This window comes from Macaca mulatta, chromosome 13, assembly GCF_049350105.2.
Source record: "Macaca mulatta isolate MMU2019108-1 chromosome 13, T2T-MMU8v2.0, whole genome shotgun sequence".
NCBI lineage: Eukaryota > Metazoa > Chordata > Mammalia > Primates > Cercopithecidae > Macaca > Macaca mulatta.
This window is the reverse complement of record NC_133418.1, coordinates 37,939,682-37,957,535: the sequence shown is the minus strand read 5'-3', so window position 1 is coordinate 37,957,535 and position 17,854 is coordinate 37,939,682. Positions and strand designations below refer to the sequence as shown.

The 17,854-nt window shown below is 38.9% G+C and overlaps 1 protein-coding gene across 5 annotated transcripts in view; it reads left to right on the top strand.

The window, feature by feature from the left end:
* Positions 1 to 3,919: 3,919 nt before the first annotated feature.
* Positions 3,920 to 17,854, top strand: part of KDM3A (lysine demethylase 3A) — a 53,034-nt gene continuing 39,099 nt past the window's right edge. For 2 of the 5 annotated variants that reach the window (XM_028832321.2, XM_002799326.4), the window contains exons 1-4: positions 4,471 to 4,544; positions 5,120 to 5,335; positions 12,821 to 12,976; positions 14,046 to 14,156. In XM_028832321.2, coding sequence (XP_028688154.1) covers positions 5,150 to 5,335; positions 12,821 to 12,976; positions 14,046 to 14,156 — 453 coding nt within the window. In that variant the 5' untranslated portion in view covers positions 4,471 to 4,544; positions 5,120 to 5,149. Of the gene's footprint in view, positions 4,202 to 4,470; positions 4,589 to 5,119; positions 5,336 to 12,820; positions 12,977 to 14,045; positions 14,157 to 17,854 lie in introns of those variants that run through there. The other 3 variants (XM_077959076.1, XM_077959075.1, XM_077959077.1) reach the window with 2 other exon arrangements.

Genomic DNA, 17,854 nt, shown 5'->3' with positions numbered 1-17,854 from the left:
TCTCACCCCACTTGGGCTGTGACTCCCTATACCCAGCTATTACTCCTTACTCTTTAGAGCTCTAACATCCCATGGCAGACAGCCTATCCTTATTAACACCTATCTTGCTCTGCCCCTCCTAATGGCCTCAAGACTGAAATGTTCAAAGAGGAAAGGAAAGAGAAAAAAGAAGTAGAGAGGAGGGAATTTAAAAATATTTTATTGGCTTTTAAAATATGTAGCATTTTGATCTACCTGGAACTTATTTTTGTGAATGTTGGTGTAGGAATCTTTGTCATAGTTATATTATATACATATATATATACACACACGTATATATATATATATATATATATTTTTTTTTTTTTTTTTTGAGACAGGGTCTTGCTATCCAGGTTGGAGTGCAGTGGTGTGATCTCAGCTCACTGCAACCTCTACTTCCTGAGTTTAAGGTTCAAGTGATTCTTCTGTCTCAGCCTCCCGAGTAGCTGGGATTACTGGTGTGCACACTACATTCAGCTAATTTTTATACTTTTAGTAGTGATGGTGTCTCACCATGTTAGCTAGGCAGGTCTCAAACTCCAGACTTGAAGTGATCTGCCACCTCAGCCTCCCACTGCGCCTGGCTTATATATACATTTTTAATGGATAATCAATAGACCTCAAAGCATGTATTGCATAGTTTATTCTTTACACCCACTAGAAATATTATGTCAATCACAAACTAATTTTTAATATATATTGTATCTGTTTCTTTGTATCTTAATTACTTATATATTTATGTGTTGATGTTTTTATTTGTTGTTTTATTAGATGAGAAATGACATATTTATCAGATCATCTAAGGAGATAGAAATTTTTGTCTTTATATATGTCAGCAAAGTCTAATTTTCTTCATATAGGTTGTGTTCATGTATTAATTTTTAGGTATTATGTGTTTTATTATCATTAATGGTTTCTATTTTTCTACTGTATGTTCTAATTGATGCTTGCTAAGGAATAGGAATTCTTTTGATTTTCGTTTGTTGATCTTTTACTGCATTATCTTTTTGACTCTTGTTTTAATTCTAATAATTTGTCACTGATGTTTTTGAGTTATCTACAAATGTTTTGGGCTTTTTCTTCCATTTCAATGTTTACATTGCATTATTTTTCTTGTCTTATTACGTTAGCAATTAACCTCTATTGTAACTTGAATAGTAGTGACAGCATTGGGCATCCTTATCTTGCTCCTGACTTTAATGGGAATTTTTCTAAAATTTTACAATTAAGTACGATGCTTAAGTATATTTCTGGTAGATGCCCTTTACAAAGTTATAAAAGTTTTCTTCCCTTTATAATTTGCTAAGAGTTTTTATAATGAATGAAAATGAAATATAAAATTTTTGGTGTATCTATTGAGATAATCATATGTATTTTCTCCTTTGTTATGTAGTAGATTCCATTAATGAGATTTAAAAATTAAATCTTAAAAGTAACATATGAGTATATTTACCTTATAAAATGAGACAATTACAGGGAGTGGGGAGATTGAGGAGATGTTGGTCAAAGGACACAAAATTTCAGTTAGGAAGAATAAGTTCAAATAATCTAATGTACATCATGGTGACTATAGTTAATGTCAATATATTGTATATTTGAAAATTGCTAAGAGTAGATTTTAAGTGTTCTCACCACACAAAAAAAGATAAGTATGTGAGGTAATGCATATGTAAAATAATTTGATTTAGCCATTCCGCAATGTATATCTATACCAAAACATCATATTGTACACCATATACAGTTTTACCTGTCAATGAAAAATAAGGTGAAAAATCTGAAAAAAAGTACAAAAACAATGTGCTTATAAAAAATGAGAATTACAAATAATGTGTTTGTCTTTGACTAACACCCCTAATTCTAGTGTGCACCCCCTAATCCCAGTAACCATTACTGTAACGTTGAATAACCATATTTAACAGAACATATTTGCTGTTGTTTTTGTATGTGTATTTTGAAATAGTACCAAATGCAAACTTTTCATTCATAATGTATTTTGGTAACTATTTTTATTGGATCATCTAGCTGCTTTTACTCCTTTACAAATCCTCTACATCTTTCCAATATATGCATTACATTCCATTTATTATTAATAATTTTATTTATTCCTTCTCCAACTGAAGTACATTTAGATTATTTGCAGATGTTTTCTTGTTCATATGTGTGTGGGTGCTTTTCTATGGTGCATAACTTATATTCCCAGGTTTTTAGAAAGTTTAAAAACATTTTAAAAAATTATGAGTCATATTGAATATAAGTGTGCACTTATAATATTCTTAGTTTTCTATGTAACTTAAAAATACTCTCAAGATCACAAGTGTTCAATGTGACTGCATGCTCTATTTAGCCTTGACTAAGGTGAACACATGATTTTTCTTTTAACCTGTCATGGTGAATTTGAGTAATTTTCTAATCTTGAAGTATCTTTGTATTCATGTAACACTAATTAATCATAGCAGTTACCTAAAAGATATGCTGCTGGATTTAATTTACTGGCATTTTATAAAAGAATTTCCCATCTATGTTCCTAACTATAACTGAACCATAGTTTTTCTTTCTTATACTCTCCCAGTTCAGAATTTGTAAAATGGTTTGGGACTTTTATAAAATGCATTGGATATCTTTCCATCTTTTCTAAGATCAGTAGAATTTTTCCCTTGAGTTGTTTTTCAGATTAATATTTAATTACATTATCTAAGTTCTCCATACCTTCTCTTGTATTTTAAATTTGAGTTGCATACTTCTGAGCTATTTGTCTTCTATTCTGATAACAAATTGTCAAATTTGTAAAATTTCTCATCGTTCATAGCATTAGCTTAGGATAGGCCATGTTTTTAGATTCATAATAGTTCAGAAGACCATATTGTCTTCATGGACTTTATCCTTTAATATGAAATCCTTTCTCTTTTGATACTTTTAATTATATTAATATTGCTATATTGCTTTCATTTGGCTACCATTCGATTAAATATTTTAGCCCAGTATTTTCAAGCTTCCTGTGTTGTAAGAGTTTGCTTACGGCCAATTTATACTGGATTTTCCTTTTAATCCCAATTGTCTGTTTAAACTTGTGAGTGAAATTAACCCATTTATATTTATTGTAAATACTGATGTTTGGACTTACTTTTCACATTAAAAACATTTTTACCATATGTTCCAGTTTCTTTTGCTTATCTCGTTCCCATTCTGCCTTCCGTTCAGCCGGATAAGTTTTTTTTTCATTTAGCAGCTCCCTTCCTTTAAATGGTCTGCAGATTATAAATCCAATTCTTGTGTTATTAACTTTAAAAACTTAAAAGTCAGATTCAGAATATGTATATTGAAAATTAACATCCAGAGTTAATTTGCATCTATAATCCCTTGTATGTTTCCAAACATTCTCTGATTATCCGTTTTCACACTTACAAAATGGAGGCATGAGTTCTTCTTAAGGATTAAATGTGATGTAATGTCAAACACCAGCCTTTATGAACATGTCTTTAATTTCTTTATTCCATTTCTTTTTCAATCAATCAAAATACTTAAGGTCCAGGGCACACAATCACCTCTTAACTGCTTTGTCCTTCAAAGTCACCTTCTCTTTCATCTCTTGCATCATTCATTATGGCCTTCAACTACTTTAAATTTCTTTGCAAGTCTCTGAATACCTTCTCAATCCCCCTTTAGAGAAAAAAAATCCCATTATACATGTATGCAAAGGTCTCTTTTGCTCTAAATTTAATGAACGTCATTATCCAGTAACTCCACGACTTTCTTCATTTATCCTTCAAAATGGCGGACTTCAGACGTTCCACGATCAGCACCACGTGCGCCTGCGCCTCCCGCAGCCATTTCGCCCAGCAGCCTAACCTCTGCGAGGCGCCTGCGCACGAGCCTCCAGCGCACTGTCGCTCCTCCCTCTAGCTGAGTACGCCTGAAACCGCACGTTCTCTTCCCTTCCCTCCCCCGCTGACTCTGCACCGCCCTCACCCTTTCCTGTGAGATTCTTCCGCGAAGTGGAAGGCTCATCTTCGGTCGACAGCCCACGCACTTGAAGAACAATCCAATAGGCACTTATAGCTCAGGATCTCGCCGTTCAGTCTTATCTATGCGCCACGGCAATTTTCCTCTAGGTCCCAAAGTTGATGACCGATTTCGCGGGACTTTTTTTTGCATACCGTGAGGCAACAAATGGAAAGAATGGGTCTGTGGCGGAGGGATCACTGGCTTATTCTCTGTGTACTTTAACCTAATGGGGGTCGCCCGGGAGTCGGAAGGGGGAGGGGGAAAGGGAGGAGGCAGCCAAGGAATTGTTTTTTTCTCTGGCCCCGCCCTCGCCCGGCCGGCCAATGGTGATGATCTGTTTCCCCCGGAGCCTCGCCCAGATCTTGTGTCTCAGCCAATGAGCGGCGGAAGCGGCTCCGAGGGGGCGGGTCCGGGAGGCTGTGCGTGTCTTGTGAGAGCTCTTGAACCAAGTCAGTGCTGGAGTCGCCTGGGCGGCTGGAAACGGCGGCTGCCGCTGGTGACTCAGGGAGGCGGGAGGCGGGGTAAGAGCGCCGCGGCCTCGGCTGCGGGGAGAGGGGGAAGAAAGGTGAAAGCGCTGAGCGCGCGGCCCCGCCGCCCGTTGGCAGCGGCGCAGGCCGGGGGAGACAGGCGCCCGGGGGTCGGGGGCCGGGGAGCTGGGCGCCGGGGCTGGGCGGCGGGGCAAGTGCGGAATCGCGGGCTCGCCCTCCCTCCCCCGCGGGGCCGCCCGGGGCGGGGACCCAGCCGCCAGGGACCGGCGCTGTGCACCGGGGGCCTTTTCTTTTAGGGGCTGAGGGCTGAACACTTTCAAATCCACTCGAGCCGCAGATAATTCTTCTCTCACTCTCTCTGCGTTTGCGTTTGAGCTGTTAGAGAAGCCAAACTTGGGAGAGCGAGGGTCACGCGGCGCTGCGGCCCGGGTGTGTGGCAGGGGAGGGCGCCGGGGAGCGGGAAGGTGCGGGAGGGGGGCTTGGTACGGGTCCGCCCGGGGCCGCGTCCTCGCGCGGGTTCGGCGCCCTCCGCCCGTCCTCCCTGCTGTCTCCGCCCGGCCCCCTCCCACTGGCGGCCCCCGTCGCATTTTGTTTTTGTGTTTTTGCAGGGAGGAGCCCTTCCTGCAGGCGTGGAAACCATGGTGCTCACGCTCGGAGAAAGTTGGCCGGTATTGGTGGGGAAGCGATTTCTCAGTCTGTCCGCAGCAGACGGCAGCGACGGCAGCCACGACAGCTGGGACGTGGAGCGCGTCGCCGAGTGGCCCTGGCTCTCCGGGACCATTCGAGCTGTCTCCCACACCGACGTTACCAAGAAAGATCTGAAGGTACAGGCGGCTCCGGGCCTCTGCCGCCGGACGTTTCGCAGTTACCTTGGTAACGCGACCATGGGTTCCCTCCTTCCGTTTTCTGAAAACCGAGACCAGAAAGTTGGCATATGATCTGAAGGTGCAGGAAGCTAGACCTTGAAAGTCTTTGGAATGGTGGTGTAGAGCCGAGTTGTGTTTGGCCCACAGCTCCTGGCTGCCTGGCTTTAATAATGGGCTTAGGGTTGTTCAGACACGCTTCATTAATGCCGGTGCTGTGTCCCACTAGGACTGTCTCATCTTTACTCCAAAGGAGGAGGAGTATTTTTGTTAGCGTTAGGTTGGGCCTGTAGGTGACGTTTGGGGTCATTAAGAATTGAGAGTTAGTGTTTAGAAGTACTTTCAGCTGGTTTTGTTTGTTTGTTCCTGTTAATTTATTCACTCAACTTTTAAAAAACTTCCATACTTGTTAAAAACGAAATGAGTGTAGAGGGAGGAGCTTAAGTTCTGTTTGGTGTATTAGGGTGGGTGTTTGTCCGTATGTGGTGGGTCAGGGCAGGAGTGGGTTCCTGGTTGTCTGTGATGAGCCTGTGGGTGGGTGTGGGATATGACCGTATATGGAGGGATGGGGTGGAGCTGTCCCATATATGGTATATTGGAGGACTGGCTTAGAAATACTGCACTTGGACGCATGAGGGGAGGGAGAGAATTGGGAACAAGTGCGGCCAGTGAGTTTTTTTTTTTAATCATAATGACACTCAGAACCTTTTTCTGTTAGATCTTTTCAAAGACAGATGAATTCTGATTGTACTACCTAATAGAAGTATTGGTGTGAAAGGATTGTCTGGGAACAACCAGTGAGGAAGCCATTGTACCAACAAAGACTCCTTTGTGCAAAAATAACTGAAAAAAGGTTCCTAACAAAGACTCCAAAGTGGTGATAACTTGAAAGAATCTTGTCAGAACAGAAGATATTTCCACCCTGCGTAGTGGATATGTTTCAAAATCTTCACTTGGCCATCATCTTTGCTTTTTCTTAAACTATGCTCAAATAAAGGAAGCAAGTTTTAGCATTGGCAGTTGATTTTATGTTGATTTCTGAAACGCTGTTCATTTGAACACTTTCAGGGGGACAGTGTATGCCCAAACTGGTATTTATCTGCAAAGAGTTGTAGGAAAGGGGTATGTTGTTAAGCATGTTTTAAAGCTTCAATGTTGTGCCTTCTCTCATGTTGAAAAGGAGGAGTGACCAAAGAGCATTTAACCATGTGCCAAGCACTTCACAACTATGATCTCCTTTAATCCTTATGGTAGTTCTTGGGGGTAGATACTAATATTGCCCCCATTTTATGGATGAAACTACTGTGCCTGAGGGACATTAAGCATCTTGCCAAGGACACATAACTAGGAATTGACATAGCCTGTATTTTGTCTAACCCAGGAAGTTTTACTCCAGAAGCTGCCCTCTTAACCGTCAGGCCAGTGATCAAGAGCCACAACAGAGCTCCTGTCATATGCTGTGAGGTTTGGTTTTTTCCTCCATTCCGCTCATTTTTCTGCCAAATCAGTTTTTGATGTTTATAGAGATGATATATTGTGGTACAAGAATGGCTAACCTTTTTGCTTTGGACTTATAACCTTTCTATAAGATGGGCTTTGTGTACTAGATTTCAGTCGTGTTTGTTGTGGTTTATTTCACCTGCCAAATCAAATTTTCTCTAGTGCATTTGTTTTTATGTGATTTGAATGGAAACAAGATTTTATTTAAACTTTACAGTCTTTAGTTCTTTGGCAGATGTTGAGAGACTAGGCGTTCCCTTCTCTTCTCTGACAGTGACCAAGGACCTGTTGGGTTAGGCAGGCAATCTAGGAGGAACTTTACATGTATATATTTTTAAATCTCCTCTCTCCACCCCCGACCTTTGAGGAGGTGGTGATGTCTTCATTTTCAGAATGAGGAAAGATTTAGGAAAAGGAATCGTCTCCAGATTTGCATAATTAACTACTAAGGGAGGCTGCGAATCCAGATTTGGCCGAGTGTCTTCTCCACTGCACTTCGGTGCCTAACCTGAAGACACCTGGGAGTTCATGTCAAAAACAATTTTGGCTAGGTTGAATTTTTGCCTTACTTTGTACACATCACAACTCACCCCTCATGTAAGATGCCAATCTACTGTCTCTTTTCTAGTCATGATTTATCACTGCATTTCTTAGTTGAGTAGCAGATATTAAGTTTGGGGGCTAAGTTGCCTTTAACAAAAAATAGGATTTTATTTTACCTTGATTTTAGAGTTCAGGGGTCTTGTTGCCCAGGCTGGTCTGGAACTCCTGGGTTCAAAACACCGAAACCAATTTGTGCTTGGTGAGATACAGGCAGGAACCAAGTAACTAAGAACATGCTTGCACTAGGGTTTAGGGGCTTTACGTTTTGGCGGGGGTGGGATGGGGGTGGGGCGAGGAGCTGAGATTAATGTCAATAAATAACATTCAAGGAATATGTAACCATTCTTCTATTATTAGGACCAATACACGTCTGTCTAGACTGGCTTGCTTAGATAGCTAGGCATGATATTAATGAGGCCAAGGCTTGTTAATTTTGTTTCATCTAGAAAGACTTTGTAACAGAATCACTTATTTAGATGACAAAAAGATAATATGTCTAGTAGTTGGTTACATAGAAGTTAAGGTGAAGACATAATAACAGTAGATAACTATGATTAAGTGGTTACATCAGGATTTAGCAAAGAAAAAATAATCATTAAATGATTATTATGTGGCGATTACTTCATTTAATCCTTACAGATATCCTAGATGGTAAACTACATTTTTAGTGTCAAAAACTGAGGCGTAAAGAAGTTAAATAACTTGTCCAAGTTTGTCTCCAGACCTTGGACACTGGGCTTTAATATTCAGGTAGAGCGAGGTTAGAGCATTTTAGTTTGCTAGCCTCTATATCCCTAGCACCTAGAACACTGCTTGGCATGTAGTGTGTGCTCAACTATTTGAATGGATAAATGAAGGAATCGTAAAATTATTACCTCTCCTGTGGAGCAACAGTTCAGAAAGAATCTACTGATGAGGCAGTAGCATTCTCTTCATCTGGAATGACAACAGATCTTAATTAGATGTGGCTATAAAGACCACTTTAATCTTATTTTTATTCTGCTCTTTCTACTTGAGTATGAAATGAGTTGCTTCCTAGCTGATTTTGTTCACATAATTATGCATGCTGGGAATGCCCTGCTTCTTTAACTTGTCCTTTTCTTCCTTGAAGCCTAGCTTTTCCTTGAGTCTAATGCCCCTTCTTAGTCCTTAGGGGTGTCCTTAGCAGGTAAGTAGTCCTTGCCATCTGTATGTACTATTTCCTGCTATTGTCAGCAGTTGGGTTACTTGACTAATGCCTAGCCTTTCATTTTTGCACACCATTGGAACTTTAATGTTAGTGCAGTCTGCTGCCAGTCAAGCCACATAAAATGAAAAAACTAGCACAGTATAAAAACTGCCCCTTTTAATTGAATGCTGGACCTTGGGATTTTAGACAAACATTTTATTTAGGCATAAGAAGACATAAGTGGAAGCACAAGGAATTAATTTCTTTGTGGGATAGTGAATTAAGTAGTATTCTGCATTGTACAGGGCACAAAATAGACGTGTAATTAAAAATTTCTTGTCTAAAAACCGTATCATTCTGTGCTCCTACTTTTAAACTTGGAAACATTTTCCTTGGTCTTTCTGATGGCTTTTATAATCATATAGTCAGGTGAGACGAGAGTATGGTAAGAGTGGGAGATTTTGATATTAGTTTATTAGATATAATTATATATCAGAGATTTTCTGTTGGGGAAATACTAGCTTGAAAAATCTGAAATACCGAGCATTTGGTCAAGGTGTTTCATAGGTACTAATAAGGTACACATTTGCAAAATACCATATTAAAAGGAGCAGATTTCAAAATTATAGGTAGTGAATCATAATTGACTCTGGCTTTTGAAGTCACGCGGCCTAAGTTACACATCTCATTGTGAACCAAAGGAGCACGGGTGAAATAACAATTTGGAATAGAAACTAGTTGTATCTGTCAGCTTGCATGAGCTTGGTCAAGTCACTTTAGTTCTTACTGAATTTAAATGTCTCTTTAGGCCAGGCGCAGTGGCTTACACCTGTAATCCCAGTAATTTGGTAGGCCAAGACGGGTGGAGGTCAGGAGTTCACGACCAGCATGGCCAACATGGTGTAAAACCCAGTCTCTACTAAAAATACAAAAATTAGCTAGGTGTGGTGGCACACACCTGTAATCCCAGCTACCTGGGAAGCTGAGGTACGAGAATCACCTGCATCCGGGAGGCAGAGGATGCAGTGAGCTGAGATTGCACCACTGCACTCCAACTTGGGCAACAGATTGAGACTGTCTCAAAAAATAAGTGTCTTTAAATGTCCACAGAAGAGGCTTTTTGGGGGGATGTCATTAAATGTAAAACCTCAGACCTCAAGGCACAAATGAAAGATGCTTTGTTTTTTCTGGAAATGGGGTCTCGCTCTGTCCCCCAGGCTAAAGTGCAGTGGCGCAATCATAGCTCACTGCAGCCTCAACTTCCTTGGCTCAAGCAATCCTCCCACCTCAGCCTCCCAAATATCTAGGACCAGAGGTGTGCACCACCACTCCTCATTAATTTTTGTATTTTTTGTAGAGACGAGGTTTCCCCACTTTGCCTTGGCTGGTTTAGAACTCCTGGACTCAAGTGATCCTCCTGCCTTGGCCTCCCAAAGTGCTGGGATTACAGGTGTGAGTCACCGTGCCTGACTGACATATATGGTTTTGCTAGGAAACTTTTGAACAATATTGAAGAAAGCTCACAACTTGTTGGTTTTATTATGTATTTTTTAAAGTCGTCTTTTTCCAAACCAAAGATAATGTGAATTTTTGGCTAACGCAGCCTAATATTTGAAAGTCATAAGCTTAAATTGTTTTTAAGGAACTGAATTTTTTTTTTTCACATCACTCAAAAATTGGGATATGAATAGGGATCCTGTCTGGCTTTTGGTTTATGGTTATCTTAAGCTTTAGATAGTGATCTGGTAAGAACTGTGATGTTGCTTAAGTTTTGGGAAACCACTTAAGATCTTAATCCGTCTTAATCCTGCACTTTTTTTTTTTTTTTTTTTTTTTTGCGCTGAATAGATCTTAATCATGTTGAAGACCCTCTTTCCCCTGCTCCTAATAGGTGATACCTTGATAAGATTTGAATTAACCATGGAGGTATTAAAACTACTGAGTTGTTTTGCCAGACCCTTTACATACTGTCTTTTGAAATATGCCCAACTATGCAATGAGAGGTGTTACGTTTTTCATTTTGAAAAACGTTGCGAGAACTTAGATTTTCTAAGTGAGGGTTCTTAACCTGGGGTGCAGGTTAGTTGGTTTCCTTTGTAATTGTAAATATTTTATTTTATATATGTAAAATCATTCTAAGAGAGATTCAATATAGCTGGGAATTCAAACCAAGATCTCTGAATCTGGATCTGGAATTTGTGGGTGCTCATGCCTCTTATGCCACATTGCTGATAAATGAGAAAACTGTCCACCTAAAGCTTGGTTGAGTTTGAGGTTGATGTGAATATGGAGCAGAAAGACTAGCCAATTTAGGGGAGATGTCAGAAGATACGGATTCCGTGGCTAGGAAACAGAAAGAAAGATGGGCAGTCTCTGCCAACCTTTGTGAAAGACCATTTGGTTGATTACAGTGATAGAAAACATATATATAACCAGGGAGAAACATATATGGGCCTTGCCACGCGGGTGTTTACATTCATTCTGATTTGGAAAGTACTCAGTAATAACTGCAAAGTTAAAAGCCTAAAATACCAAGAAGATATGTAGTTTCCTAGGTAAAGTTGCCTGGGAAGTTAGGGATGCATGTTTTGTTGGCTGAGAAGGGTAGGGTAGATCTTAGATTTCATTTATTTTTATCCTGTGGACTGGAGAAGGTTTGGGATTGGGGCTAATGTGGGAATTTAGTGCCTTCTAAGTAGATGAGAGAAACAAGATAGGAACCCAATGCAGAGGGAAATTTATTCATTAATCTATTCCAACAAGTATTTGAGTGCCGATTAGTTTCCATATACCAGTGATATACGGTGGTAAGCAAAAGCAGAGACAGACTTTGACCTATTAGAATTTATTTGTCAATCAGTTAACCACAAATAAATAATGCAAAGTGTGGATAAGAGCTAAGACGGAAAAGTACAGAACTTTGAGTGCAATTAGTAAGGAGACCTCCCTTGGGAGAGAGAGGCACTTTGGTAAGGGAGGGTTTGAGGAAAGGATATATGAATTTTGTTCTGACAGATGAAGTTAACTAGTTAATAAACTTAAGGTTGAAAAGGGATATATGACTGATGTCTGTAAAATTATGAACAGATTTGATAGATGATAGATGTATTAACTAATTCCTGGAAACCAAAATGAGAGACCTCTTTAGTGAGAGGAGGAATTTTAAATCAAATAGAAACAGTGATTTTTACACTGAATATTGAGGGAGTTTATTGTCATTGGTAGAATACAAAAAGCGTTAAAGAGGACCTAGAATAAGTTAAGGGGTAGCATATTCATATTGGGTTAAGGAAGCTGGAGTGTTTCAGTGCTTTTATATGACTTTGAGTTTTATGGTTTTGTAAACAATTCCTACTCATAGATCACTCCCAGAAGCCCACTTTTAGACTGAATTTTTTTAATGTCTTAAAATATGTATACAAATTATAAGAGTTGCAGCCTTAGGGTTAAAAGTATTATGCAGGTCAGAAGCAGAAAACATTACAATTAGTTGGAAAACAATATTTCAAGGTAGTTTAACTTTCATGTAAGAAGTTATAGTTCTGAAAAACTCTGTAGTCATTATATTAATTACTTGTTTCTATGTTATCAAACTAGTAGTTTTAGACTCCAAATTCTGTGGTAAATTTCCTAGCTTATTCAACTGAAAGGGATATTGAAGATGTGCTATATATTAGGCCTTGTGCTAAATTCTACTCATTTCAGAGGAATTCAAAAGCAGGTGGTGGATTGTGGTGATGGGGTGTTGTCTGAAGCCCACTTATATTGTCAACAGAGAGTTACAATGCAATTCTATTAAGTACATCTTTTGAGTTTCAAATTTTTGTCTTCCAATTCCAAAAGTTCAGATGTCTAATTAACGTATGTAAACACCTGCTAAGTAGGGGTTCTTTGGTTTCTGGGCTTCCCAGGGGTTTACTTTAGGGACAGAGACTGGCCCAAAAAGCCTTGACTTCTGCATCCCGAAGTGAATTGGGAGCCAAAGCCTGGTTCATGTGTGATTATGTATTGTGGGCTGTGACGGGACGTGAGGGAGCTGAAAGGGGGAAAGCACATCCAGATAAAAGATTCACATAGAATAATGAAGGTATAGTTCATTATTAACTGGGGCATTTGTAATGCTTATTTTTACAAATTGAATCTGCTTCCCCCACCCCCCAATTTTGTCTGTCTAGGTGTGTGTGGAATTTGATGGGGAATCTTGGAGGAAAAGAAGATGGATAGAAGTCTACAGTCTTCTAAGGAGAGCATTTTTAGTAGAACATAACTTGGTTTTAGCTGAAAGAAAGTCACCTGAAATTTCTGAACGAATTGTACAGTGGCCTGCAATAGTGAGTAAAACTTGGGCTTATTGAACTCCTGAGAAGAGGGCGTTTTATCCATTGTGGGTAAAATAAGGAATATATAAATGTAATGCCAGAAAGTCAGAAAAGTTCCCAGGATCTCCTGCCAGCCCTGGAGGTAGTAGTGGGAATGTCTAGGTCAGAAGGCAGGAACCTAGCAGTCATATGCAAACATATAGATCTGTTTGGTTTGGCCCTTGCAATACTTTCAAAACATTTGAATTAATTGCCTACTTTAAAAAATGTGGAGAATACATCTAAAAATCTAGATTTCCACTGTCTCTTAAAAAATCTACAAGATAATGGCAGCACTGGAGCCTTAAGGCAGCAATAGGCTGGAACTGAATAGTAGCTGTTGCCTTGTTTCCTGTATGGTTTCCAGCCTTGATCTTATGATCTTTAAGGTTCCCTCTGGATTATTATATTTTTTGGCTTTAAAGATACTGTAAGTCAGTATATGATTGTGCTTTATCCACATTGTAAAGTGTGGTGCAAAGAGAAGAGTGAGTGCTGTCTGGAGAGGGCACTTTAGTCTTTATAGGACTTGAGCTGGTGCTTCAAGGAGTAAAGGTTGGATCTAGATAGTTTGGAAAGGCCGGGAGAATAGTTGAAGGCTGATCAGATTGTGATCAGATTTTGCCCATAAGTGAAAAGAGCTGCCATGGAGATTCTTGAGAGATAAGGGTTGTGGTTAAAGTTTTATTTTGCTCTTTGTATTTTTTTTCCAGCTGTTTAGAACTGGGTAAAAACACAGGCCTGTCTCCCCAGAAAAGTGTGCATACAAACAGTTTTTGCATAAATTTTTGGGAAACCATGAATCTGTGGACCCAGTCCTGTATATTAATAACTCCCAAACATCTATCTGGTTTAAATTACTGGGTTTGAATAAAAATTGTATTATCTGTGGCTGCATAAATAGTAGTTGTGAGATAACTTGCAGTAAATAAAAAAAATTAATGGCTTTATCACTTTCTCTGTGTATGGAAAAAAGCCAGTTCCTATTTTCAGAATTATGCTGACAGCAGTTATGATGCTAACGTGTTTTCTTTTGTTTTAGATGTACAAACCTCTGTTGGACAAAGCTGGTTTGGGATCCATAACTTCTATTCGCTTTCTGGGAGATCAACAAAGAGTATTTCTTTCTAAAGATGTTTTGAAGCCTATACAGGTAAAACATAGAAACAGTAGTAATCTTTAGAAACAGAAATACGAACTCCTTTAACATGAGAAGTAAAGTACAGTTGAACCTTGAACAGTGCGGGTATTATGGATGCCGACCCCTTGCACAGTAAAACATCTACATATAACTTCGATTCCCTCCAAACTCTGCTAATAGCTTACTGTTGACCAGAAGCCTTGTTGATAAACAGTTGGTTAACATATATTTTGTGTATGTATTACATACTGTATCTTACAATAAAATTAGCTAGATAAAAGAAAATGTTATTAAAATCGTAAGCAGAATACATTTAGTATTCATTAAGTAGAAGTAGATCATTATAAAGGTTTTTATCCTTGTCTTCATGTTGAGTAGGCTTTCGGTCTTGCAATCTCAGGGGTGGCAGAGGTGGAAGAAAATCTGTTGATAAGGGGTCTGCAAAGTCCACACCTGTGTTGTTCAGTGGCCAAATGTATTGATGTTGATTGCTCTAATTTAAATACCTAACGGGAAAGAACCCATCCCATCATCAATTAGGTGTTAGACTCATTCCTCAGTGTTAGCTTTTGGGTTAGTGCTGTCCATTTATGGTTGAAAGGACTATAGTTGATGGTGTGTGTGTATGGAAAACACTTAGGTAATATGAAAATAATGTTTAAAAGTAGACTGTTTATATACATATATGTGCATGCACATATATACACTTATGCATACATATATATAAGCAGTCCTCATTATTTGTAGATTCTATGTTTGTGAATTTATCTACTTGCTAAAATATATTTGTAACCCCAAATCAATACTTGTGGTGACTCATGGTCGTTACCAGTACTTACAGAGCTGCAAACAATTTGAGTTGCGTGATGCAGGTTCCCAGCTCCTAGCTAAGGTTAAATAGGTGATGTTCCACCTTGTTTCACTTATGCTGTAAACAAGTGTGCTTCTTGCAGTCTAGTGCTGCATTTTTGTGCTTTTTTTTTTTTTTTTGGTGATTTCACTGTTTAAAATGGTCTCAGCAGCAGTGCTGAAGTGCCATGATGTGTCTTAGGAACAAAATGTGTTAGATAAGCTTCGTTCATCTGTGAGTTATAGTGCTCTTGGCTGTGAATTCAAGTTTAGTGCATAAGCAGTGTATGTTAAATAAGATGTCTTTCAACAGAAACGCATAAAACAAGATTATGTGTCAATTGTTTGATGAAAATGTGACCAGAGGCTCGAAGGAACCTATGCCTGTATTTCCCCTAGGAGCAATGGTTCAGTATTTGTTAATAAACCATTTTTTTGCAACTTGATAAAACTTAAATACTGCAAATGGGTGAGAATAGACTTCACGCGCGTGCACAAACACACATTATAATAATATTTATCTTTTAGATAATCATTTATAAAGCTGAATAATCTTCTTTACCACTTTCTGTTTTGTGACTTCATACTTGTTTCTTTGTGGTATAGAACTCTGAAACCTATTTGCTAAAAGTGGTTTGGGGTCAGTGGTTACCGGGTTGCCAAGCCTGTGTTGGGAAGCCCAAAGCACTGGCTTTCCCTCTACTTGAGTCTCATCCGTACTTCCATATCTGGAAAGTGAGTGAAAACAGGATTCATAATCTGAACCTTATTTTATAATGTATAAGTAATGGAACAGAGGAAGATGCTTTCTCTTAGTTAATTTCAGACACAAGTTCTTAGGTTAATACCCATCTGGATATTTTTCCTGCCTTAAAAGGAAGACTGACTTGCTTGCAGGGATCAAATAACATACAGGGAGGTTGTGGATATTTTGCTTTAGTGAGTGATAAAAGGAATTTTTTATTCTTAGTGATGTTTTCTGAATTTACATCTTTCCTATATTTAAGGTTTTCAGTTAAGGTAGAACTCTAAGTTTTGTTTCTTGAGGTTGAAAAAGAAACATCTAAATTAGTAAGTTTATATTTATTCTCAGAGGGGCTGTGAGCCATCAGTGTGAATGTTGTCATTAATACAATATTAATATATAATTAACTGGGAGAAATATAATGTGTGGTCTTTTACTGATGTTGAGTTTTCAAAGTTTAGTACTTCAGATAATTATCTTGTAGATATGGGTGATCACAGTAGGCTGTACAAAAGTCCACATTGGGGGATGTGATCACCCCAGTAGGATACTTGCTCTAGATAATGCACAGAGCACGTGAATATCATTTGGCATATGCAAAAATTGGGGTTGAAAGTTAGGGTCCGTCTTTAGATTGAATTTCACTCAGTTATCTGTGGGTGAGAAAAAGATAAGGTATCTGGACAACTGTCTTGCACTTTTGGTAAGCCCTAAAACTCTTCTAGGTAGCCTGATATTTTTCTACTTTATTGAAGCCCTTTGCAGTTCTTTCCATTATTATGTACTTTCATCTTGTAGTAGGAATTGGAGAATACAATTAAATTTTTTGAAATTGTATAAACAATACATGCATGAGAAAACAAAAACGAACACGTTCTGGTAATTAATATTGATCTCTTATGGAGACCCTAGGTTTGTCTAATGTTACTTGGCAAAAGAAATACATTTTTCCAGTGCGGCTTCTCTCTCTAACAGACTATTTATCCTTCCCAGTGGGAAAAATGGATGAACCATTCTTGGTCACTAACCATTTCACAGTGGCAGAAAAGCATAAAGGCCTGATATTGGAAGGGCTTCTGTGTTTAGCACTGTTTTTTCTTTGCCCTGCTAGAATTCGGTTTGGCAGGTTATTCCTATTGACAGTTTCTGTATTACATTTATCATAACTGGGTGTGCACACAAAGCCAGAAGACTGTGGAATAGTGCCAAGAATGGAGCTGCTGCCAAGAATTGAATGTTTCAGAACTGGCTTACTCTGAAGCCTGAGGCTATTCATTCAGATTTTCTGTTTGTCCCCCCACATCCCTTTTTGTAAAAAAAAAAAAAAAAAAAAAAAAAAAGCATTTGTAATACTAGTTATGTTAAAATAATCTGTGTGAAATGGGTTGTTAAAAACAGCAGTTTCTTACCAGGAAGGGAGCTGAAGCTTGGTCAGCTTTAAGGTGCCTTAGAAAATAGAGTTTTGGCCTAGGTAACCAGGCCGAGATGTGGTTCAAGATTTTCCCTAAAATTGCCATCATGGGTGCATGCTTGCTCATCCCCAGGGTGGCCACTGGGCACAGCCATGGATTCACTAATGGGAATATGGAAAAAAGGGCTGCCCATAATCAGTGGAGTTTGGTGGAAAGAGATATGTGTACCTTTGGAGTTAATCTTTATGATGTATCAAAAGGTTTGGAGAACACTGATTAAGGAAACATTCTTCTGATTGATGAATAAACTAACTCTCAGTTATGGTCATCTACCCCTGCTAGGAGGTTACACAGTGTATTATATGGCACAGGCAGTGTGTTATATAAAATAAAACCCAAACAGTAATTGAAATGAATTGACCATGTACATCTGTCTCTTGTGTGTCTTATCTGTGTTTTTTGTCCCTTGGATTTAGATTGTGATTTCCCCATCCACAGTATTTAGGATACAGAGTGTTTTTTACTTGGATTGACCAGCTATTTGTTTGCTTGCTTTTTTCCCATCGACAAAGTTAGTCATATTTAAAATTATGCTTTGATCTGCTCTTAATATTTCCCATGCTTCTAGCTTGGGATGACTTTACTTCAGTCTGCCTTATAGCTGTGATCATTTGATGGTTTAGGACTTTTTGAGCCATCTGGTT